Source organism: Candoia aspera, chromosome 3 (assembly GCF_035149785.1).
Source record: "Candoia aspera isolate rCanAsp1 chromosome 3, rCanAsp1.hap2, whole genome shotgun sequence".
NCBI classification, from domain to species: Eukaryota; Metazoa; Chordata; class Lepidosauria; order Squamata; family Boidae; genus Candoia; species Candoia aspera.
This window is the reverse complement of record NC_086155.1, coordinates 169,450,082-169,475,709: the sequence shown is the minus strand read 5'-3', so window position 1 is coordinate 169,475,709 and position 25,628 is coordinate 169,450,082. Positions and strand designations below refer to the sequence as shown.

The 25,628-nt window shown below is 34.6% G+C and overlaps 1 protein-coding gene across 5 annotated transcripts in view; it reads left to right on the top strand.

Annotated features, from left to right (window-relative positions):
• RB1CC1 (RB1 inducible coiled-coil 1) overlaps positions 1-25,628 on the top strand; it is a 62,359-nt gene that overhangs the window by 32,707 nt on the left and 4,024 nt on the right. For 3 of the 5 annotated variants that reach the window (XM_063299278.1, XM_063299277.1, XM_063299280.1), the window contains exons 12-21: positions 3,234-3,295; positions 4,894-4,997; positions 5,777-5,903; positions 9,172-11,087; positions 17,072-17,225; positions 17,985-18,093; positions 18,191-18,431; positions 20,853-20,907; positions 23,300-23,347; positions 25,388-25,446. In XM_063299278.1, the coding sequence (XP_063155348.1) occupies positions 3,234-3,295; positions 4,894-4,997; positions 5,777-5,903; positions 9,172-11,087; positions 17,072-17,225; positions 17,985-18,093; positions 18,191-18,431; positions 20,853-20,907; positions 23,300-23,347; positions 25,388-25,446 (2,875 nt within the window). The remainder of the gene's footprint in view (positions 1-3,233; positions 3,296-4,893; positions 4,998-5,776; positions 5,904-9,171; positions 11,088-17,071; positions 17,226-17,984; positions 18,094-18,190; positions 18,432-20,852; positions 20,908-23,299; positions 23,348-25,387; positions 25,447-25,628) is intronic. The other 2 variants (XM_063299279.1, XM_063299282.1) reach the window with 1 other exon arrangement.

Sequence of the window (25,628 nt, the reverse complement as noted above, 5' to 3'; positions counted from 1 at the left end):
AATATGAGCATGAAGAGTCAATCAAGGAAGTAAAAAAAAAAATGATATTATGAGGTTATACAAGTCAAGCAGATCTGGATAATGTCTTCCTGGACCAGATTTCAGAACTTTCAGGGAGAAACAATATAGTAATGATCGGAGACCTAAACTACCTGGAAAACCAATTTAGATGAGACTGCAAGTCCCATTTTTTCCCCCCGTGGTCTTATTATATCATTTTCCGAAAAGTTGATGAAGAGATGACAGAATTGCCTGGCCTAGATCTGATCCTAACCAATAAGAACTGGTGGGAGAAATAAAAGTAGTGGTAACCTTATGAGTAAGTGACTGTATCATCTTGATCAGAAAGGACTAAAGAAAGAAAATGTTCCTACCTTCAAAAAGCGGGGGAAAAAGAAGACTCGGGTAACTACAAACCTGTCACTTTTGATGTCAGTACTGGGCAAAACTCTGAAACCAATTATTGAGCAGTCAGGTTTGTGAGCATTTAGAAAATGCATTGTTTTCCATGAGCCAGCATGGATTTATCAAGAATAAATCATGGCAGATCATGTCTTTTTTGGTAGCAACCACTTAATCTATCCATGAGAACGTACTAAAACATAGTGTACCTTGACTTTAGTAAAGCATTTTACAAAATCTTCCATGAAATTCTATTGGAGAATATGGCAAAATGTGAGCTTGACTACACTACCATTAGATGGATGCAGAGCTGATTTGAACAGTTACACCTAATGAGCATAAATGAGTGATTCCCTGTATACCTGGAATGAGCTACTGAATACAGCCATCAAATTTATGAACAACATATAGGTGAGAACCTAAAAGGATAGTATCATGGTTCAGCAGGATTTTGGCAAGCTGGAACAATGGACAAAACCTAAGAAGATGAAACTTAATGCAGAGAAATGCAAATCCTTTGTTTTGGTAGGGAAAATTGAAGGCATGTGTACAGGACGGGGGAAGACCACACTGGGCAACAAAAAGAATCTGGGTGTCTCAGTGGATTAAAAGGCCAACAGTGTGATAATGCAGGAAAAAATGGAAATGCGTTCTTATGTTGTATCAACAGATGTATGTAGCAATATTTTCAGTTGTTCAGACAACACCACAGAATGCTGCATCCAGTTCTGGGCACTGCATTTTTTAAAAGCATGAGCCTTCCCAGGTAGACCAGACAGGAAACACGACCAGAGGAACTAATTCTACTTTATTGTAAGGCTACATTAACAGAATCATGCAAGTCTGAAAGTACAAATCTCCCGCCCTCCCTTTTACAGCCTGATAGGTTAGGGGGGTTCCTTTCTAAGTTTCTTTCTCTGCCTGTTATGCAGTTGCAGGGTATGTCCCCTCTTATCTGATCATTCCCTAGGCAGCATCTTTTCCCACATCTCCCAAGGTCATTCCCACATACCATTACAAAAAGACACTAATAAAGTGAAGCACTCCAGAAGAGAACAACTAAGTTGGTAAGGAGGTCTGGGAAAAAAAGAGAAACAATGAAGGTGTTAAATAAGTTTAGTCTAAAGAGATGTCATGTGGAAGACAGCATAGACTTGTTCATTGCTCTCCCAGAAGAAAAGAAATAATGGGCTTAAATGACAAGGAAGCAGATTTCAATGGGTCATCCAACAGTTGTTCAGCAGTGAAACACATGGCTCAGGTAGACTTTCCTTCAGTGTGTAAAGAAGCTGGATGGCCATTTGTTGCAACTCCACTATAGGATTCCTGTCCAGAAGAGCAGGTTAGACTAGATTATGCCCAAGGTCCCTTCCATCTCTTCTGCTCTATAATTCTGTGATTTAGCTTGGGCAATTTGTCTCATTACTCCTACACACCACATAGTGCTGTAGTGAAAATTAACAGTGTTGTGTAGCAGAACAGGTGGATAATTAGAATTGTGGTTAGAGCTAAGACATACTAGAAGTTAAGCTTTTTAACTAAGCAAGCCATTTGTTAATGCTTTACTTTTTTCTTTCTTCAGGTATCTTGGCATTTTGAAATAGAAGCATATAATGCTCATGAGAGAGGTGTGCACAAAATGGAAAATATGGTTTGTTTCAATCCTGAAACAAACATATTGTGGCTTAGAAATTTGCCCAGACTGAAACCAGGAACATTTTGGTTGTTCCAGGTTTTGGCCAAGACAAATTCCAGAGGAGTCTTACAGGGTGGGTAGGGCAGGGCTGAAGGGCCTCATCCCTCTACCCCTCCTCCTCCTCCTTCTCCACATGGCCTGTGTGCTGATCTGTCCACAAATCTTCCCAGTGTTTTTCTTTCTCCATCTACCCTTAACTAACACCACCCTTTAAATACCATATATCCAGTGGGGGGAGGGGCAGGAAGTCTGGTTGTTTATGTTGCATTTAATTTCAAGGGCAGTGGCCTGCTCACCCCTCACCCCCAAAGTCTTCCTGGCGCTTTCCTTTCCCCGCCTCCCTGCAATCTCATGCCACTGTCCTTAAATTCAAGTGTGGCATATCCACCTGTCCTGCCTGCCTCTGCCTCCCTCCCTCCTGCTTTCCTTTACCTATCTCCCCTTGGCCATTCTCATCCAAGCTTTTTCCCTCCTCTTCCCATCCTGAAACACTTCTGCCCAGAATGTGTGCACGGCAGTTCTGGGCCGAGACAAAATACTTCTAATCAAAATGATTTTTTTAAAAAAAGGAAGGAAGGAGATCTCTTGGTTGAATAGAGCAATATTAGTGATTTGTGAAGTGTTAGGAAGGAGCGCTTCACAAAGGGCTCAGGCACAAGGAAAACATCTCTCGAAATATTAAAGTAGCCATGTTCTCCGCAAGCCTTGGGGTAGCTGATTAGAAGGCTTTCTGGGCTGTCTACCTGGCCGTGTATGTGCCCAGCCACTTCATTTGACGGCGGTCCCACCTGCACAGTCGTTCTGACAAACAGCTGCAGCAAAGGATGTATCTGTTTTAATACTTAAAAGAAAGATGTTTCCCTTGTGCTGTTACACTTTACAAAACATCCATTTTGCACAACCTTATTATACAAATGTTCATATGCTTTTGCATTGACAATAGTTTGGTCTTTCTGCTTTCGTTTTGCCTTTTGAGGCCTTCTCACTTTTTCTTGAAAAGTTGTTCTATTTCAGTCTTGAAATTTGAGTGAAGTGAATATTTATTTCCCTTAGGAATAGTAGTTATAGTATTCTTTCATATTAGCAGGTTGTCTTACACATGAATAAAAGGAGCAATATTTATTTCATTGAACAGGGAAATCTTTCTTAAGGAATCGTTTGTTCAGGGGCCTTGATGCCTGGCCACCATCTTTTTGTGTGAGTATTTTATCTTTTTTTAATGAAGAAATCTAGTTCTTTTCTAAGAGTTTTGAATAAATAGCGTACTAGGAAGAAGCCTATACCCACATCTGATATTGGCAAACTTGTAAGGAAGAGATATATATAGGCTCTTTATGCCATACTATGTTTGTTGCATTTGTTGTATTAATATTATAGCCTGCTGTAGAATATTTATTTTTAAAACATTGGTGATACGTTAATTTGTGCAGGGCTTTCAGTAACTATGTGAACAGCTAAACACGCGTGTTCATATTTATGGCAGTCTTGAGTAATTTTCTGCAGTAAATATCATGCTGAGAAAACCAAATAGGAAAGTTATAAAACTTGGTTCTTGCTTTTTAAAAAACATGATCAGTCTTTACATGTTGATGACCCTATTTAACATGATGAGAAGCAAGACTAATAACTGAACTATCCCAGCCTTCATTATAACAGGGGGATAAAGAAAAGAGAGGAACTCTGTCCTTCCTCATCTGCAAAATTATGTTGATCAGATATTGTAACAAGGTGGCCATACTTCATAATAGGAGAATATTAAAACAAATACAGAGAAATGGAACAGGAATAAGAATTCTTCATCACCCTTTCCTCTTGCTGGCAGGTGCTTGGCAGGGGCACTTTTAGATCTCCCTGCTATGACTGCTCAGATATCTGTATTAAACTCATTTATGTCAGAACTACGTGGGGCTTTACATTATAACTTTCAATAATACAGATTTCTGTGAGGGGGGAATATATATCTAGATAATATATTTATTACAAGAGGGGTAAACAACCTGCTACTCTTCATATGTTTTGGATTACAGCTGCTTGGGTACGATTACAGAATTTACAGCTGTATTACTCATTTTCACTGAGCTATCTATTATAACCTAAATTTATTTTCTATATAAGTAAAGTAGTTCAGATCTTGTGAGTATACAAAGTCAGATTTATTTTCCTTTGATACGGATTATTTTGTAATTAGTTGTATTGTATTTAGTAGTAAAGGATTGTTTCTGTGCATCAGTTATGTAATCGTAATTGCATCAATTTTAATAGCAACAGGTTGGGTATTTCATCTGTCATTTATCCTTATCTGACAGTGCTTTCTACGTTTTTAATAACATTTAATATAAGGTAAAATGTAAGCAAATCCATAATCTTTGTGTTAATATTTATTTTCCAACCTATTTTGTATATTATTTCTTACATTAACATTATCTGTAAATTGCATTTGTAACCTGCTCTATCACAAATAAGATGATACCACAAGGGTTGTTTGTGCAACAGGAAATCACTCTCTCTTTACCGCTTCATGAATGCCTCATATTAGCTCTGGAAGTTCCCCCAATCCTCTAGAGCAGATCGGAGTATTGAGGAGAGAATTGTTTCCAGATGGGATGATTCCCACTGATGACTACCAGGATGGAATCATTGATAAAATCCACTTTAAAAGGAGAAATTATCCTTCTTTATTAAAACTCTCAGTTACAACAAAATATACATGTAGCTATTCAGCAGCTGTTTATAGATTTTGTGAATTTGATTGTTTACGTATTTTAATCATGCATACATTTCTTTTTGATTTATAGACTCGAAAACCTCGCAGGTTTGATGGTGAACTTCCTGAAATTTCATTATCTGATTTGCAATTTCTTCAATCCTTTTGTCCTTCAGAAGTACAACCATTACTCAGGTAAGGTATTACTTCAATTACATGAAATAGGTAGATTCTGCCAACAGATAACCATAACCAGTACAATTGCAGATAAGGGAAAAGTCTGTTTTTCTTTTTCTCTCTGTTTCATGAATATGCAGCTAACCAAAAAGATACAGCTTTCAGCACTTTCTGTAAATGTTAAAAGACTATTTATATAGCACATTTATAATCAGATTAAAATGGCTGCGTATCAGATTTGTGAGTAGGAGTAATTTCAAGAGAGAAAAACTCAATTTCAGAAATTCTGGGCAATAAACATAAGGGAGAAACATTCATATGTTCTTGTTTTGTTGTTCACACAGATTTACATTCTACAACCATTTACTTACATATGGGTTAAATATTTCACTCAGAGTCTTTTCAAGTGGGCAGCCATAATAAATTTAATACATAAACAAATACATTAGAAATATTTTTAAATTAACATTAAAAAAAACACTGCTCGTGGACTAAGTCTAGATTCTTTTCTGATTAAACTTATAAAAAGTGTTTTCATTGTATAAATGAAAATATTTAGGATATTGTTTTTGCTGAAGTTCTCCAGCATTTTCTTTTATCATATAGTCTCTTACATGGCCTGATTTAGCTATGCTTGGAACTCAAGAGGACTTAACAGTGGCTTCAAAAGGAATGGTAGGGGCCAAATTAGAAATGATATTCTTAAAATGTAATAAACAAGGCAGGAGCCTTGCAATTAATTGTTCTGTAATGTGACAGTAATATAATCTGTTCTTTAACTGTGTTGTATTTTTAAGGGTTCCTATACTTTGTGATTTTGAACCTCTCCACCAGCATGTACTTGCTTTACATAACCTTGTCAAAGCAGCACAAAGTTTGGATGAAATGTCCCAGACCATTACGGATTTGCTGAATGAACAAAAGGTATATCTGAGATATATATGTGATTTTGTGTAAGAGCAAAACATCAGACCTTTGCAGTATTTAATTCTACAATAAAATCAGTAAAGGCTTTGGATTAATCCAATGCATTGCTCAAAGGATACTCTCTATCCCCCATTTTTCTGACTCTTGCACCCTTAAACAGCTCTCCTGAGGATTTAAAAGACGCTTAAGCAAGACCTGAAAAGAGAAGATGTGGAAAATGAGGTTCAGGAGTCCTTGCAAGTTCAACATCACTCTCAAGGGCTGGGGGATGTCCCTTCTATAGATGTCCTATGTTCATTCCATAGAGTTGTGGGAATATGTGTAAGAAAACTGTGGCATCCAAACTTCTTCTTTACATCCTCCTCCTACAGTGCAGAAAGTCCTCTCAGGAATGCTTGTCTCTCCTGAACTGTGTCAGTTGTATGCTGGAAATGCAGTGTGGTGGAGAATTAACCAATGGAGAGTTATAATATTTTGACTGGCAGGCACTTGCACATAGCTGTGTTGATTTTGCCCTGCGTAAAAACAGATTTTGAAAGGCTCTTTTAAAAAAAAGGTGCTGGTAATTATATTTCTTCCATACCTTTTAAAACTCTGACTCTTACTTGTTTTGGTACTGGGAAGTTGAGGTAGGAATGCATAGCTGACTACTGCTAATTTTACGCAATAAATTGCCTTCATATTTTTAGAGCATTAAAGATAAGCAGTGTAAGAATATTTATGCAGTGGGGCTGTGCAGTGCTTTGGATTTGAAGAGAGAAGGTGCTACAAATCAAGAATGGCTACACAAGTAACACCTATCAACAACGTGTAAAACTAAAAGTATATTTTCTAACGATTGCGTGAGAGCTGCTAGAGTAGCCACTATCGCAGAAAAAGATGTAGCTGATATAAGGATTTACCATGAGGTGTCACATTAATAATAATCCAGAGTATTCTGAAACCCTTTTTCCTTCTGAATTTAAGCACTATTATACAGCATAATATTCAAATTGCTACAAATTATGCATATTCTCTTATTTCTACATTGAGATCATTTCCAGTTATGCTGTACTATTTGTGAATTTTGAAGAGTTTAGGGACAGATCATCATGGAGAAAATCTATATGGTTGCTAAAGTTGACACCAACTTGATGGTGCATAGTCAACCAATCAATTTGTGTATATGTAGGCATGTATACTGTATGCATGTATTTTACAGCATTTCTAAGCTGCCTTCATGATGGACTTTGGACAGTGAACAGTAGAACAAAAACTACTTTTTTGTTAGAGCAAACCACAGTTAATACAGTTAAATTCTTATTAAAAACAATCCTATCAGATTACTATCCTTTAGCTTAAGCCAAAAGCTTAAGCCAAAAGCATAACAGAATTATTTTATCCTGCTTGTGAAAAGACAGGAGATTGGGAACTGCATGTGTTTCCAGGGGACAAGAATTCTATAAAGAGTCTGCACCTTTAGTATCTCAGAAAGGTGGAGGACACTCTCAGGAAGCCCTCTCATGATGATTGAACCAGGCAGGCAGATTCTATCTTGGCAAGGCCTTCCCTGATATAACTTGGTACTGTACCAGGTAAGGCTTTGACAGTAATTATCAGCACTTTGAACTAAGCTCAGAAGCCTACTGTAAACATTGCAGCAATTTTAAAATAGGAATTATTCTGTACTGGTGGGATTGATTGGCCAGCACTCTAGCTATTGCATTTTATACTAGATGTTGCTTCTGGATTGTTTCCAAAGGGAACCTCATGGAGAGGGCATTGCAGTAGTCCAGCTGATTGGTGATTAAGATGTGAGTTACTGTTGCTGGGGCATCCTGTTCAAGTGAGGCCCTAATTGGTACACCAGATGAAGATAGGTGAAATCCCCACCACAGTTTCTGTGCTGATTGGTGTTTAAAAAGGAGCTGCAAGTCCTGAAAATCTTCAAATCGTGTATCAACCCTTCTGGGGGAATTCAGTCCTTTTCAGAGTAACTACTGAGATAGTATTGTTAGGATACCATAATTATGGATAGATATGGTCTTAAATAATGGGGATTCAGATACAGATCATTAGCTTAATTGTAGCCAGTTTTTGTTTGTTTGTTTTTTGTTTTAAGAAAAATGCACTACTCCCTTTGTAGTTTGTGGTACTTTGATGATTCAATTATTGCCTTCCAGATGTTATAGACTGCACTTCCAATCATAATTTGCATGCTAGATTTGACATGCACTGAAATTCAATGAGATCTGGATGTCATTATTGAAATCCCAGTTTGAAATATTAGATTAACATTTTGTCTATTTTGTGACAGCATTACTTAAATTGATACAGTTACTTAAATTGATACTTAATAAACTCAGATATACCAATGTTAACATACATATTGTATGGTTTTCAGGATGGGGGGTGCTTTGGAATAAGTTTGCCTCAGCAGTCTTAAACATTGTACTCTTTCAGGGTTTTTCATATCCTTGTTTTTACTTTTAAGAAGAAGACTCTTTCTTGATCCCTTCCTGTAGTTGTGAATGGGAAAGCATCAGATCATCCTGATTTTTTTTTCAAAACCAGATTTTTAAGTACAATTTTAGAAATGCACACCAGCCTAGGATTTCAACTGACATATGGATAGATATAGTTAGCTTTGCTGGTTTAATGCCTGTATTTAAAAATACATGCACAGGTCTATTTAAGCTTAGCTTTGCTGTATATTATGTTTTATGCCACACTGATATGTATATCCATACTTTCATTGTATGATGCTGTAATGTGCATGTATGTGTCATACTAAAATAAAAGAAAATACTGTATCTGAACTGATCCTTTCCTTCTATGTTGCCATCATAGTATAATCACTCCAAATAATTACATCCTTTCTTATTGATTTCTTCCTTTTGGCTCTTATATTCAGCATACTTGATACAGTAACATTTAGTTTGAATTTATGAAAGTTTATATTCATGGCTAGATTTCACTGATATTTATATGTTTTCAGTTAATAAAATTGTAATCTGATGCAGTGTAGCTATTATACCTTATTTAAAAAAAACCTCTTTAGTAAGTACATTTTCTTTTATAATTTTCTATTAGTTTGACTCAACCTGTCTGACCATTGTGACTATGATGTGTTGCCAGATTCAGTCTTTTCTGGTACACTCTTAAAAGGCTTCATAAACTCCATGGCATGTGTGGGACTCGCTGTATTTGGACTGGGGCCTATATTGGGAATTGTTATGAAAGAATATTGTTTTTAACTATTTCTTTTTACATTTTATACTTTTAGGCTTCCAACAGTCAAGCCTCGCCACAATCTATCACTACACCAAGAATGGAAAATACAACAGGAACAACAATTGCTACCTCTCCTAAAACTCCACCACCTCTCAGTCTTCAGGGTGCTCTTTGCCCTTCTGTGTGTCCTCCAGCTCCTTTAGAAGAATTGTCTCCAGACAGTATTGATGCTCACACATTTGATTTTGAAACGATTGCCCACCCAAACATAGAGCAAGCTCTTAAACAAGGGTCTTTAGATCTGGACTCATTGGCTGAAAGTCCAGAATCTGATTTTATGTCTGCAGTGAATGAGTTTATAATAGAAGAAAATCCATCATCTCCAAATGTGATAAGTGATCCTCAAAGTCCAGAAATGATGGTAGAGTCCCTCTATTCCTCAGTTATCAATGCAATAGATAGTAGGAGGATGCAAGACACAAATGTATGTGTAAAAGATGGAGTTTTAGAAAATCCTACTATAAATGTTTACATGGACAAATGCAGAGATGTTGCCCAAGAATCTCGGTTGAATTTAATGAATATCAAAGAAGACCTTTGCCACTTTAGAACATTTGTAAAAAAAGAACAGTGTAACTTTTCCAGTTCTTTAAAATGTACTTCAATAGAAATAAGGAATATTATAGAGAAAGTGAAACTTTCTCTTGAAAAATCTTTAAAAGATAAGCATCAAAGAGAACTACAGTCTGTAAAAACTGAATATGAAGGTAAAATAAATATTTTAGTTGAAGATAGTGAGGAAAACAAAAAAAAGATTGCTAAATTAAATTGTGACTTAAAAGAACTTGAAGACATTTTACATGATAAAGATAATGAATTTGAAATAGTAAAGAATGAAAAGGAAGCAGTTGTGTTCTTACAAAATGAAAAAGATCAGAAACTGGTTGAAGTGGAATGCCAAATGAAGAAGCTGTATCATGAAATTAAAGAACTGACAGAGTCACGTGAAAAAGTATTAGAAAGTTTGAAAAAACTTAATGTTGAAAATGATGAAAAATTGCAACTTCTGAAAGCAGAATGTCAAACTTTGGAGCAAGATCACCTAAAGGAATTGGAATCTAATCTACATGTCAGACATATGCAAGAATTTGAAGAATTAATGGCTAAACACAATGATTGTTTAGAGAAGTTAAAAAAAGAACATCAACACCAACTTGAACAAATGCAGGAATCTCATGCTGCTGATGTCTGTGAAAAAGAACAACAGATTGAGGAATTAAAGATCAAGGTTTCTGAACTATCAGACTGGAGATGTAAGCTGGAAGTTGAACTTGCATTGAAAGAAGCAGAAGCAGATGAAATGAAAGTACTAATCGAAGCAAACAAAGCTCAGCAGCAAAATAATCTCAGAACCCTTGTTGACAAAGAAACTGAAATACTAAGAAAAGAAACTGATACATTAAAGCATATAATCCAAGTTAGTAATGATGACTATCAGGTAGGTCTAGCAGAGCTAAGGACTTTAATAACAATTGAGAAAGATCACTGCATTTCAGAATTAATTGACAGGCATGAAGGAGAAGCAAATTCGCTTAGAACAGAATTGGGTAAAACAACCTCCTTGCATCAGAAAGCACTTGAAACACAAAAAAACCTGGAAGAACAAATTAAAGAATTGCAGGGTAAACTAGAATTAGAAATGAGTTCTGTACAAAGACAAAAAGAAGAGGTTTTAGCTTTGCATGAACAGCAGAAGAAGTATGAAGACACCATAGAGAAACTTGTAAAGGAAAAAGAACTATTAATAGCTGCCCATGAACAAGACAGGAAAGTGATGGTACAGAAACTCAGTTGTGAAAAAGAAGATGCAGTACAAAATGCTCTTAAAGAATTTGAATTACAGAGGGATGCTGTTGAAAAAGAACTTTTGGAAAAAATCCAGCAACTTGAGATGCAAGTTAATCAGAGGTATTGTATGAATTAGGGCAACTTCCAATGTTTTAAATAATAATAATAACAACCCTGAATATATTTTGCAGTGAGTTGACTAACTACGCTATAAACTTACAGGAGGATCTCTCCAGTCAGACTGCTTGGTCTGTATGCTCAGCCAGACACATATTTTTCCTTCAGATATCCTTAGCCTACCTCCTATGCCAACATACAAATCAGTTCTTAATTCTATTATTTTGTGGGTTATACTGATGGATACATGATTTATTGATTATTTTCTCTAATCTTGATTTAAAGGCTATTTCAAACCATCCCATGAGGGGCCACATATTTGCTTTGGATTTGCACTACTTTTTTTCCTAGTGGATCGAGGAGGTTGTCTTTTTTTTTTTTTAATAGTTGCACATGAAAATTTGTCCTATGTTAAAAAGTTGCCATGTCAGGAGAGACATTTAAAATCTTTCCCTTTGATGTGGAAAGTTATTTCACAGAAGAGGTACTTTTCAAACAAATGATTTTCTTATATGCAAATTTCAACCCCTCCCTGATACGTATTTGAAATGTCTATACACGCAAATTACCCACAAAACATTTTGTACTCATGGTTGGGTGAAATTCTGTGTTTGTAGTTGTTTTTGCAGAATGTTAATCAAACTGTAATTTACTTATACCCCCACCACCCAAAGCTATTACATTAGGATTCATACCAGCTGTGCCTCAACTTATAGTTGTTGTTTTTTAGAAATGTGAAACTCAAATTTATTTTGTGGGTAAAGTTTATACTATAGATTAGCATAAGCTTTGGTAAAATTGTGATTATCTACTTGAAAATGAACAAAATTGTACAGTTGAACAAAATTCATTAGCAAGTAATTTTCTAAACAATTACTATTTGATAATTTACTGACTTTATAATACTTCAGTTAAAGGGTAGTATAGACAGGTTTCTTTTTATATGAAGAATACGAAATGCTTAATTTAAACACTGAATATGTCAAATCTGGATTTACAGTCATGTAAACCACAATATAATTGAATTTAAATTTCTATTTCTATAGCAGAGGCTGGAATTTGGATTTTACTAATGCATATGGGTCATTTTTGTACTAATAAGCTGAATACACAGAAGTTAATCTCAGTATAATTAACTGAATTATAATGTAATATAGAGCAGCCTAACTGCTTTTTGAGAGAGAAAAAATTAAATGGCAGTGGAATGCTTTTAATCATTGCAAGCAACAATTGGTGTCAGAAAAAATGTTTTTTGATCAAAAATTCTGACTATTCACAACCTTACATTTAGTTTTAATTGCATTTTGACTTTTTTATTTTAGTGGGAAAGAGTGTAAGGAAGTTTTTGTAATCAATTTGATCAGAGTTTGGGGGTGGGGAGGAAAGGAGAGAGTGTTACAGAAGAGAGTGCCCTAAGCTGTCATTTCCCAGGTGCCTGAGAATGATGATTTTTGTATGTGTTCTTATATTTGCGCACAGATAAAACAGCTGCATTCATGGAAAGTGAGGAGGAAAGGATCACATTGGAGAGGAATACCTTTATCTCCCTCCATTTTTTTAGAACTTCATTACATTATGTGGAATTTACTTGAATGTGGCATACTTTTTCTACAAATTTGGTAGCCCTTTCCCACTAATGAAGCAATAATGGTAAAGACAAAAGGCATATTTATTCTCAAATAAACTGTACCTCTAGTCTCTTCCTCCCCACTGCCAAAGAACCACGTAGGTTATCACTTTTGTTTTTAAAATTAAGGTAATATCCAAGTCTTGAGTTTTGTGATTTGACAACATGTCAGGATTTTAAATAATTTAATCATGTCTTTTACTCACAAATTATTTTAAGATTAATTATTATTAATCTTCTAAGGGGAAGCCATTTTTCTTGTACACTTGATTCCTATGTGATTGTTTAAGTTCCAATCAGTACTGAGAGTTCACATTACAACAAGTTACTCATTTTTCCAACAAAAAAAAAGGGTTAAAGTAGAAATGTTCACCTTTTGGGGATTGTAGTATGTTTCAGAGAATCATGACCTTCCATTAAGTGATCACTGCTGGACAACATAGTAGGAAATATTATATTGGGATAGGTGGTATATAGCTGGAAGGCATTTTCACAAAAGCATTGTGTAGCTTGACTTTTTAAAATGCAAGTTTGTCTATATTAGGGGTTTTTTTTGAAGTAAATTAAAAAAAAACCAAGATTATAATTTGAGGATTTGTAGCTCACACAAGGTCTCCTGCTGGCCCAGTAGATTATTTTATTTATGTTAAACAGAACACAAAGCACAAACAATTCTTGCAAACTTCTCTTGGTTGTAGAAGAAATTTAATAAGTTAATGTTTGAGGAAAAATATGATATATGCCTTTGTTGCAGCAAAAAGTTTTAGTTTTTAAAATTATGGTAATAAAATGTGAGACCTGGGAAGTGCAAAAGGTGCTGAGAGTTCATGTAGATTGATTGTATCTGGCATATAGATGAAGCACCTTTAGGCATCTCCAATTCAGTTTAGTCATTTTTTATATCTGTCCATATTTATCAAGTGGTTTATACTATTAATAGCCTGAAACTGTTGAAATAAGGGGAGATGCTACATACATGAGTAATTAGCTCATATAAAATTATTCTGCTATTGATTGGATGCCCCAAATTTAATATAGTAAAATTATTATAATTAATTTCTGTCGGTATACTCATATTTAAGTATATCCAGATCACTGAATGTTTTGTTTGAATAAATACAATATTATTCTTGATAGTTCTTTAACTTCTTTGTTAATGTTATAAATCAGCCTTTTATTTGGAAAATTAATCTTTTAATATAAATGTAATATAAATATACATATATGTGTGTAGTGTGTAATATAAATATAAATATATAATCCTATAATACATTAATTACTAATATTTAATAAATAAAATTATTTTATTCATATTTTTAAAGAGATTTCATAAACTGAGCTTACCTGAGGCACAATGTATATTTAAAATACAAATTAATTTTGATCAATAGAAGCAAGAAAAAAATTACTATATCATAAATACAGATTTTATAAAACATTACAATTATTTCTTACAGTCAATTTACTAAATCAAAAGACAGGATGATGCTATGTTTTTCATATTTTATTTTAGATAACTTTCCAAAAGAAAATGCCTGCACTTTCTAATAATATGTGTTTCTTTCTCCTTTTATTTGTTGAGTTTTAGGTTTAAGAACAAAAGGTTTTATTTAGATACTCTTTATTTTAAAAGAAAAGCAAAAGCAGTTCATTTTAGAATTCTGAATTTTCCCAGAGAGATGGCTTTCATTAAGGTTCTTTAACTATATGCAGCTGATTTAAAGAAAACTGGTTAGTTTAAGGGGAACTCTTGCAGTAATCAAATATTGTGATGCCAAAATCATTCAGTTATAAATTGAGACAATCTTTCTTCAGACAGTGTCAGAATGAATACCATTATTTTACAAAATTTTCATTTGTTTGTTCTTAATCAAATATTTCTTACAATTGTTTCCTTTATGTGCAAAGTAATAGCAGTAATAGATCCCATGATTTTCATTCAGTTTTTCTATCTTTGTCATAATTTAAATTGCTCCGCTCTGATTGCTGCTGATGGGTTAGTAACACCTACATACTTTTCTGAGTCAGGAAGCATGTTAAATGAGCTTGTTCACATTGTTCCAGGACTCCCTTGTTTTAAAAGGTACCTACCCTTGCTGCAGTTCTTGTAATATCTCGCCTATCTTGCACCCTAACTTTATTTCTGAGTGACTCCATTTGTTTCCTAGTAGTTTCTGAATCTTCTGTAAATTCTCAATTCTTGATCATTTCTTTTTAGTGTTATTTCATTTATAATTTAATTCAGCTTTGCACTGATGTCTTTCTATTTTTCTAAGCAATATTTTTCAAACATATATAACAAAATACTTAACATGGTATCTATCACTGAAGGGCAGAATAAAGATACCACGTTAACTATTTCATCATCTAGAGTTTCCTGTTACATAGTTTAAGACTGTTTACATTCTGCTGTTATTAACAGTTTTACAACATAACAGATGTAATATTAATGAGATTTGAACTAAATTCTAGGTGGTTTTGACAAGTACATTTTGGTTTGAAGAGGCTTTGTTACAAAAGTTAATACTCAAAGGGGATTTGTTCTTCCACCCTTTTTCCCCAGATAACTCCAACACATTTAGGATAATATCTGTTATAAACATGAACATACCATATTTTTCTAAAAAGAATACAATACTGAATTTATGATATGCTCTCTCACAAAAAAACAATTACACAGGCACACTGAGAGAACATTTGCTCCTTAACTATGTTCTGTGTATCTAGATAAATTAAATAGAATTACCCTTTGATTTACAGGTAAATTAGGAAAGAAATACAGATCTTTTCAGTAAACTGTAGTACGTTAAATATGTATCTCGTGTGTGTATTAGTTTATTTACAACATTTGTATATCACTTTAAAATGTTAAAGCAGTTTACAGTTGTATCCAATTAATTGCCGTTCTGGCACTCTTTTTTGATATTGGCATGCTGAAGCTATAAAAATCAACTTCACCCATTGGGTACTTCTGTCATGCACATTTCAGTCCAGGGCCTCAAAAAATTTATATGGAATTACTGGTCTAATATCCCAAGTTTGATGAGATGGCAAAGTTTCAAGCTAGGGCTTCCAGCAGGACTCTGCTTGTTTTCTCTGACATGATAGAAAATTTATTGTTCTTGTCCAGATTCTGATCAAAAGACAGGGAGAGCAAATTTGGTATAATTTCTATGTTTTTTCCCTGGGACAAAGCTGCAAATGTTAGTGGTCAAATTTAAATAGGTGAAGGAGCAAAACCCAGTAAGACTGGGTGTCTAGGGAGATGCTGAAACATTTTGCTCATTGTACTGTATGTATAGAGCAAGCAAATGTTAAAAGCAGCAATATTTTGAACTAAAAAAATACAGCAAGACACTGAATGAAAATAAATCAGCCAAAGAAGGAAAATCCAGAGAAGTTAAACTAAACTACTATTCAGGTAAATATTTAAGCCTTAGTCAGAAATATATATTAATAGTTAGCTGACAGACCAGGAACATGGGGTGATAATTCTCCTTTTTCTTTTCCATGCAACTGTATGCTATTAATTCTAGGGGCAGTAGTGTGCTGAGCAGATGTGCTATGATAATTAAAGAGCTAGACCAAGGTTACGAGTGCCCACTTTTCAAATCCTCAAGATAAAAAATTATGCAGTTGACTTTTAATTACTAGCCTCATATAGTAAGAGGCCTGGTTAGGTGGCATCAGGGAAGATTCATCTCACTCTGAACTCCTTTGAAGAAAGAAGAGATAATTAAGCACGTTTTCACTTCTGTTTCAAGCACCTCTATGAATCACTTCTTTCTCATTGGGTAAGATGGATGTGGGAGGTTCATGTTTCAGCCCTTTCTGTTTTGTAGGCCAATAACATCCAGTCTTGTTCTGTTTTCATTACATTTATGGAGTAAATGTAATGAAGAAGTCAATAAAGTTGTTCCAGTTGAAACATTTTGTGCATACTCTTAAGAAACTGTTGAGCTTTGAGCTACTTTTTTCTATTTAGGTATCTTTTATTGTATTGATTTTGCCTTACTATATACTACTTGTACAGTTTGGGGTGGGGGGACAACAGATACAGATCTAGATATATCGATAACCATTGGAAAAGCCAGATTACTGTGGGTCTGAATTCCTGATTTAAAATTGGCTTGGATTTTGTCAGTAGGTTATTATTGCAAGGCTGATACCTGTTTTGTCCTAAAACTGACTTAAATCTGATAATTAGTGAATCAGCGAATGTTGATCAGAGCCTTTCATTCTTGGCTATATGTACATATGCCAGATTAAATGATATTGAGGTTTTGCCTTTTTTTTTTTTTTTTGGTACTACGTTGGATTGTTAGATTGCATCCTGAATATTTTTTTTTTCTTTTTCAAGTTCATTTGAATCGTCTGCTTCAGGCTTGGTTGCAGAACTTCAAGAAAAACTCCAGGAAGAGAAAGTAAAGTTTTTGGAACAGCTTGAAGAATATGCGAAAAGAAAAAATGAAGAAATGCAAAACATTCGAACATTACTCACTGCAGAGCAGCAGGTAGCTGTATGACTTCAGAATAGATTTTCTTGCTGGGGGATAATATAAAATACTTGGAAGCTTGTTTGTTTTTGGTAGTCTGCAGCAAATTCCTCAAATTTCAAAGACCTGATTATATCCTTATGCCTTTGTATGTAAAGGAATGGTTGCCTAGCTTTTTGGGCTGGTTTTTGGCTGTTTTACACAATATCCCAGTGACTTCATAAAGGTCATTGCATTCCTTCTGTTTTAGAATCCATATTCGTTTCAACTGAATCTTGTCTGAGCTCTCAAACCATATCTATTACATTACTGAAGACTTGATACATCAGTGGGGCAGGAATGAGGGACAGAATATGATTGTAAAATAAAATGTTTGAGTATCTGTTCAGCCAGAAAAAGTAAAATCTCACTGAAACAATAGATGCTGACCTGGCTAAAGAAACCAATTATACCCACAGGTCAGATCTGTATCTCACAAGTATTCACATCTAGCAAATTTTCATTTAATTCTGTGGTAATGAAGAAATGTGCTTTACAACCATCTTTGTCTCACTGACTTCAGAAAGGGGGTTACAAACACTTCACAATGATGTGTTATTAAGAATTAAGTGCAAGCTTCTAGTAATAGGGCAATGTAATATTAGATGTGTTCCAGGCCTATGCATCTAAGAGCTTTTAATGCGTTTTAATACTATTAAGGATTAGAAACTTAAGAGTGTGCGCATCTATGTTTTGTTCATTGTGTTATCAAAAATAATTTTAATACTATCTTTTCAGACTACATTTAACACTGTTCTCATACGAGAAAAACTGAAAAAGGAAAACGTAATAAACGATCTTAGCGACAAGTTGAAAATGATAAAACAGCAGCAAGAAAGGGACAAGGGTAAGCATGCAATGTAATACATTGGGCTTTGCATACAAATAGCAATTACGCTGTGGAGTGCAATGCTAAATATAAATCATTGAAATGCCTTGCTCAGATCTGATTGAAAGTCTTTCTGAAGACCGAGCTCGTTTACTTGAAGAGAAGAAGAAACTTGAAGAAGAAGTTAATAAGCTGAAAAGTAGCAATTCTGTTTCATCAACATGCTTACCTCCTACTTTGGAACCTTCTGGAGCTTGTGCAGCTGATTTCACAACAGAAACTGAACGACTGAGTTCTGATATAGCAGAAGAAGGAAAAATTGATTCCACCCTAGAAACTAGCATGATGACTGTAAAGTAAGTCATTTTGCATTGAAATAAATATCTGAATATTACAGAATGAATGAAATATATCCCCCCCCCCCCATATTGGAAGTGGTGGTCCTAAGTTTTTTTTTTTCTGAGCATTATTTATAAATATGTGTCTTTGTCATGCCTTATATATATGTAATATTTGATTGTTAGAACATCTCTCTCTTGATTATTACCTGCTTAATTATTTTTAAAAAATAGCAATATATTTAAAATTAGAATGTGGATCCCTGCCAGTTAGAATGTGGATCACTGACCTCAGCTATTAGCATTTCAGATTTCATTTGGCCCCTGCTCAAATGGAGAAAAAACCCATCCCTTTTCAGCAGTTTAATTTTTTATGTGTATTTTATGAAGATTCAGCTTTAAATTAAAATTTATGAGGAATGTTCTTTTATATTAAGCATTTTGAACTGCAGAAATCAGTTTTATTCATCACTGACACAGGGTTTCTAATCCTTTAACATGAAACAGTAGTGTATAAATAGATAGAAAATTGTGCTACCTGTATCTTTTCAAACTGGCTTCTCTGTTCAAAGTTACATATGTCTGCATTAAGCAATAAAGACTTTATCCTGCATTATTAAATAATGTTAATTCAATTGAATGCAACAATGTTGCTAACAATAGACTTTAATTTTTTTTTAACCCACCAGTTTCTGTTACTATTTTGTTCACTCATATTTTCTGAGGTTTCTTACATGTTGTGCATATAATGGCCCCTTGGGATTTGAGGTAATTGCCTCGATAGGCAGTCCTGGGCAGCTCTCACAAACACGTCTATTATACCAAGTTCTATTGTCCTTCAACCTCCTTTTTAAATGAAAATATTACAAGAGCTGAGCACAAATGTATGTATTAGCCCACATCTAGTCTCTTACAATCTTCAGCAGCTATTCAGAACCTTAATAACTTACATGAAGGAAAAGGAAGGGATAGAGTTGGGTGTCATCTATATATTGGTATCACCAAATCTAACACAACAGTTTCATGTAAGTAATAAGTGCTTGGAGGGTAAGATAGTAGTAAGCCACTGGCTTTACAAAAAATCAAAGAGACATCCTCCAGCACCATAATGCTGTGTCTCTAAGCCCTATTTCTGCAAGCCTACATAGGATGCTACTTTGGTCTTCAGCAGGGTGGGGCAGAGAAATATTCAAGACCTCAGGACTTCATGTGGTCTCTAAATGCTTTGGCTGGGACACCAAAACTCTTCAGAGATCTCTGCCAGATTGTAAGATTGGTATATAAATTACTCAATGAATGGTGAATAATCATATTATCAGAATTAAAATAATTTAATTACATTATTAAAATTAATATTTTAAATATATTAAAAATGTAATGTAATGTAATGTAATTAAATCAAGCATAATTTTTGCCCTAGCTCTACCAACTTTTGAAGAGTGGTCCTCAGCATGCCACTCAAAGGCCAGGTATGACCTTTGACCCCAGAAAGATTGCAAACCCCTGTATATTATTAGAAATTATTGATGAGTCCAGAAAAGGTTTGATCTTCCCTTGTTCAATCTGCAGTTTGAGGCATCATCCAGTTTCTTAAGACTCTGATAGACTTTGCTCAAGGATGGAATATTACTTAATTTTCTGCTGGATTGAGGGATCTGTTAACTGTAGTATCTTTATCATAGCTCTTTCATACACTGGCCTGACATTCAGTACAAACTTTGGGGATTCCATACAAGATTTTTCTGTTTGGGAAATTGCTCAGCAACAAAGTAGTCAATAAATGATCAAATTGTCTTTCCCTTCAATGACTTGGTATGCTCCCATTGCATTATCTGTTTTTTCTTCCACGGATCAATGCTACTGGTACTGCCAACTCCTTTAAGTGGCCAAAGCAATAAAACACTGTTGTGATTCATTCAGATCCTCCCCAAATACCCAGAAGTATCATTTGCTGCTGCTGTGGCAGCTGTGCCTCTCAGAGCAGTAGCTAGTTTCTAGGGAATACTCCATCCCACTAGCAGTAGCTGCTTCATTTGATGACACTTGTCTCTTGGAGTGTTTGGTCTCTTTAGCTGGCCAACTCTCAGTAACCCTCAATAAGACTCTCAACTTCTTCAGAATCTTTGGTATAGCAAAGGCAGCTTCAGTTGCTGCCCTGTACGTGTCTGTATACATAAGGCTTTCATGAAAAGGGCAAAGATGGACATATACACTCAGTTTTGTTTGTTTGACTTGTCTGTAATAAGAAGTATTATTTAAGGCCATTTGGCCAATGCTAAACAGCTGTTTGTTAATCTTTCTTAGTTCTTGTTATACTATTAAAGGTTTTTTTTAAAAAAAATATTACAAATATATTATGTTGAAGAGCCAGAAGAGTTTTTAATAAAACTTCATACCTTGTTAACACCTTCTATTTCGCTTTCTTCTTCTTTTTTTTAGTGAAAACGTCCAGATGTTATCTGAAGAAAAACAGAGGATAATGATGTTAGAAAAAGTGAGTAGTTCTTAAGGCTAGTATCAGTCTTCAGCAGCACTAACGTTATATAGAATTAAGATTTGGGAAGAAGCCTACATTCAGTCTTTTTCCTCCCCATCTATCCATTTCCTATCCAGTACTATTCAAGTTGATAACTACCAACTAAAATAAAGTGTCCTTCAAATTGAGCCAACCTGGTGACTTCACGGATATGTCCATGCAGGTGTCTTGACATCACTATGGAAGAGGTTTACTACTGCCTTCCTCTGGTGTTTTTTTTCACTTCCCAGACTAGTCTATAGCTCTAGTATTCCTTGGTAGTCTTCCATCTAAGTACTAACCAGACCTGGCCCCTCTGCCTCTTTGGTTTTGCATGAACCAATTCCCACATGCATCTGTACTTACAAGGCCCACAGAAGATGTGTTCACAGCAGCCTGATTTTGCACTAATCTGCTTGTACTGTTGTGTTTGCTATTACATGAAACATTTCTGTGCTTTATGGGGAGAAAGGCAGGTTAGAAATCAAAGCTGTTACTGAGTTGTGACTTGTGATTACTCTGATATAATTGTATGACAGGACAAAAATATTTTAAAATGAATCATTTGTTCTCTGAGACAATGAGTCCTTAAGTATAGCAGTGCCATAATGCAGCCCACATTGCCCAACAAAATATTGCTGCTATCTCATAATTGGATGACTGCTCATTTCAGGCCCTTTTTTCATATCCCTTTCAACTTAATGCTACCTTTTTCTCAGCAGGCTTCAGCACCTGGCAGATCTTGTCTGGAATTCAAGGCCAGAGTCTGGCCTAGTTAGGTCTTGGATGGGAAATCTGCAGGAAATCCCAAGACTGTAGGTTAGACTAAGAAATGAAAAAAATGCTAGAGGAAAGCAAACTTTTTTTTTTTTTTGGCCAAGAAAACAGTTACTCGGGAGCTCAGCTTGACTTTGTAAGGGTTATAGTAGTTGTTAGTATCTAATTCAAGTGAAGTCTAAGTAGGTCTGGATCTGGTTAGTACTGTTCCAGAAAACCACGAGGAAATCCCAAGGCTCTGAGTGAGGTTTGGAAGAAAAACATCCTGAACAAAGACCAAGAAAAACTACTTTTGTATTGTTGTTTAAAAAAAAAAAAACCCTCTAGGAAGATACCTGTGTAACCACTAGGAGTCCAGATTGATTTTAGGAAGTGTTTTGTTTTGTTTTGTTTTGTTTTGCTTTATGGGTAATTAAACTTATTCAGTACTCCTGGTAAACACTAGAAATATAGGGAAAATATTTAAAAGCTTATTTTCTGATATAGATAGCTCTTATGTGACTAAGGGAAATTCCCATAATTCAGCAACAGAGCACATATTTTATTTGCAGAATCCCTTAAGGTTTAATAAGTTGTATTTAGCTTAAATATTTAATGTATGTATTTAGCTATAAAAATCTCTAGTAAGTTTTCTTCTAAGGAAGGTTTAGCTTTCTATTCTGCCAGTACTAAGTTTATCTTGCAAAGGCTGGCTTGGATAAATGGTTGGCTTTTAAACCCTTTTACACCATTCACCCGCACATTGCCCAGCCATGTTGCAGTAAAGAAGTAAGGAACACATAGTAGATTTACCTGCCTTGCTTTCCAAAAATCAGCATTTCTGGGATGCTTGCTTACAAAAATGAATGTTTTATATTGCTCTCATTCCCTTTCTATATTTGGTGGTATTTTGAGCCAAATAGTGTGGTTCAACAGAACTGAAGTGCAAGTGTCTAGCTCATATCCTCTGAAGTTCTACTGATCATCTTAGTTAGTTGTAATCATGGGAAAATAATCCTAACACAAAAAAATAAAGTTGGGTTCCTAAGTAAAAGAGCAGGTAAGTATTTCAGCCTAAACTTCTAATTTCACAAAGAGCACATATTAAGATCAGCTGGCAGAGAGTTACAGAATATTCTGGGGAACAGTAAATAGACATCTTTTTCTTCCTTGCCAAAAATTATCAACCATAAGTTCTATTCTGTCCTTTACTAACATATGCAGCTTCCTATTATGCAGTCTTTCTGTGTAAGCATATTTTGGTCTTTTTTCTAATGTATCCCTATTTTTGTGCCTATTTTTTGACCTGTGAATCACATCAGAAATTCCTAAGAAGTGTTGAGTTTCAGGGCACATCCATATGTTATGTTCTCTTATTTGGGAGGTACAAAATGTGCTCATATATGAAATTCTTAAGCAACAGATTCTCATTTTTCTCTATTCCCTGTTAAGAAGGTATAAATAGGATTGCAGCTTTAAAATTCTGGGAATGCATCTATAAAGCTATTATATATATATTATATATATATATATATATATATATATATATATATAAAATATTTATATATATAAAATATTTATATAATAAAATAATAATAACCAGCTTTTTTTATAGACACTGCAGTTGAAAGAGGAAGAAAATAAAAGGCTCAATCAAAGATTGGTAAGATTTGTAATTTTTTAAAAAATCTTATTCAAGAGAATAGAAAAATAAGTTTGAAAATATATGATAAATATAAAATAAAATGAAATAAGTTTAATTTTTTTACAAAAATGTTCAGTAAGGGATATATTGTTCTAAGCTGGAGTGTATTAGAGGCCATTTTGGCCTCTCTTGTGGTGCTGAAGGTAGAGACCAGGATTGTACTGAGCAACTGTGGCTGTGGCAGACTGTTACTGTAACTGGCGTTTTGCTGGTGAATATATGCCCACCTCAGGCAGTTCTCCACTTTGTACAAACATTCCATTTTAGCAGGCTTTTTTTTTTAACTGTATTTTAGTTTTAAAGGAAACCAACAGTAGGCTAGAGAGAATAGAGAAACGTTCTGTTCTTCCCTCTTTCTGCTTTTCACTTCATCCCTCCTTAAAATTAAAAGGACATTTCTCCTTCCCCCTTTCTGTTAGCAACACATTGCTGGGAGTTAGGAGTTTTACTTTTTGAATCATAGTCCACAACTACTGGTACTGACTTGGAAGAGCCAGTAGACAACACATTTCCATTTTGTGGCTTCACATCAAAATTAAAATTAAAGTTGATCTCATGGATTTAAATAATTTGCTTCCCAGTTTTTAAGTTTGGGGGCCTTTTTTCATGAGAAATAACTAGGTTTATTTAAGAGGCTGTAAATCCTAAAAGAACTTTTGGGAGCATCTAATGTCTGATTAAATATAGTGTTTAATTAGTAACTTAAACACACAATAAAAAACAACAATAATTAATATGCAATGAATAAGCTTTGGTAGTTTTTGCCAGTTCTTTAGCCATTATCATTACTACAGGTAGTCCTCATTTCGCGACTGCCTCATTTAGCAACTGTTTGAAGTTATGATGGTGATGAAAAAGTAACTTTACAGCCAATCTTCGCATTTATGACCTTTGCAGGTTTATAAAGCAAAGGAAAGCTTAAGTAAGGTCATAAGCACAGTTGCGAATTCACTAGTGTCCACTTTGCTTGACGACTGAATTGTCAATCCCAATTGTGATAGCTAAGCAAGAACTACCTGTACTTCATTTTGAACTACTAAAAACAACCAAGATACTGACTGCACATTTTCCTGGTACAATATTAAGAAACCAGATGGATTTGATGATGATTATGATGATTATGTTTTTGACTCCTAGAGACCCCATAGATTTTCTCCATAACGATCTATCCCTTACCTGTTGTTTCAAGTCTTCCAACTGTGCACTCATCACCACTGTAGCTGAGCAAGATGGATTTACTATAAGTCAGATGTTTTTAATAAGGAAGACTTCTGATCTTTTCTCAGCTCAGGTTTTAGATTTACCAGAGGTTTAAGGATTTAACTTCAATTTTCCATTCATTTAAGTTACATATGTCATTTCAGAATCCTATTGGTGTTGGCCAGAATCAAATCTCCTCCAGACTTACTGGAAAATGATATCTTAATTTCTTTTGTGTCTGATTTCATGACAGACATGTACTCTAAGTGCTGTAACTGAGAAATTCTAAAAAGGCTGATAAAAAGCCATAAACCTTTTGCATGTTTCAAATGAATGGTATATATAGTTACCACTGCAACAATAACTCAGCCCAGATTGGTCATCCTTCGTCCCACCCCAGTTAGTAAAGCAGAAAGAATAAGTTTTTATGCCCTGGCATTTCATGTTTTATAGAACGTTGAGTACAGAAATAGAATTGGTAAGTTATCTGGATAAATGCAAAATGTAAGTTATAATATAGGATGTATGATTGAAGAAAAATGTGTTGACATTCATAAAAGCATAAGTCTGCTTAAAAATCAGTTATGATGGGGATGAATAACTTCCTTTGTCTTCATATGATGAAATTGCTTTAAGGTTATAACAAAAGTTTGTCCAAAAAGTGGAGATAAAGTGTAAAAAGCCAATTTTTCCTTTTCTTATGTCAATCTGTGACAAGATTGATCTAAATTTATGCCTAGAATATGCTATATCACTCATGCTGTAACAGGAAAATAATAGCAATGTTGCATTTTTCAGATGTCTCAAAGCATGTCTTCAGTTTCTCTAAGACATTCTGAAAAAATTGCTATCAGAGAGTAAGTATACATATTGGTAATTGTGAAATGTATTTTTTTAAATTAAATTCTTCTTTAAAATTGTCTTACTGTGGTCATTAATACAGACTAAAACCAATATATCTGAAAAATATTAAGTAGGTTTATATTTGTTTACTTGCAAAAACTCAAAAAAAAAATTAATCCTTTCCCTGCTACTACTT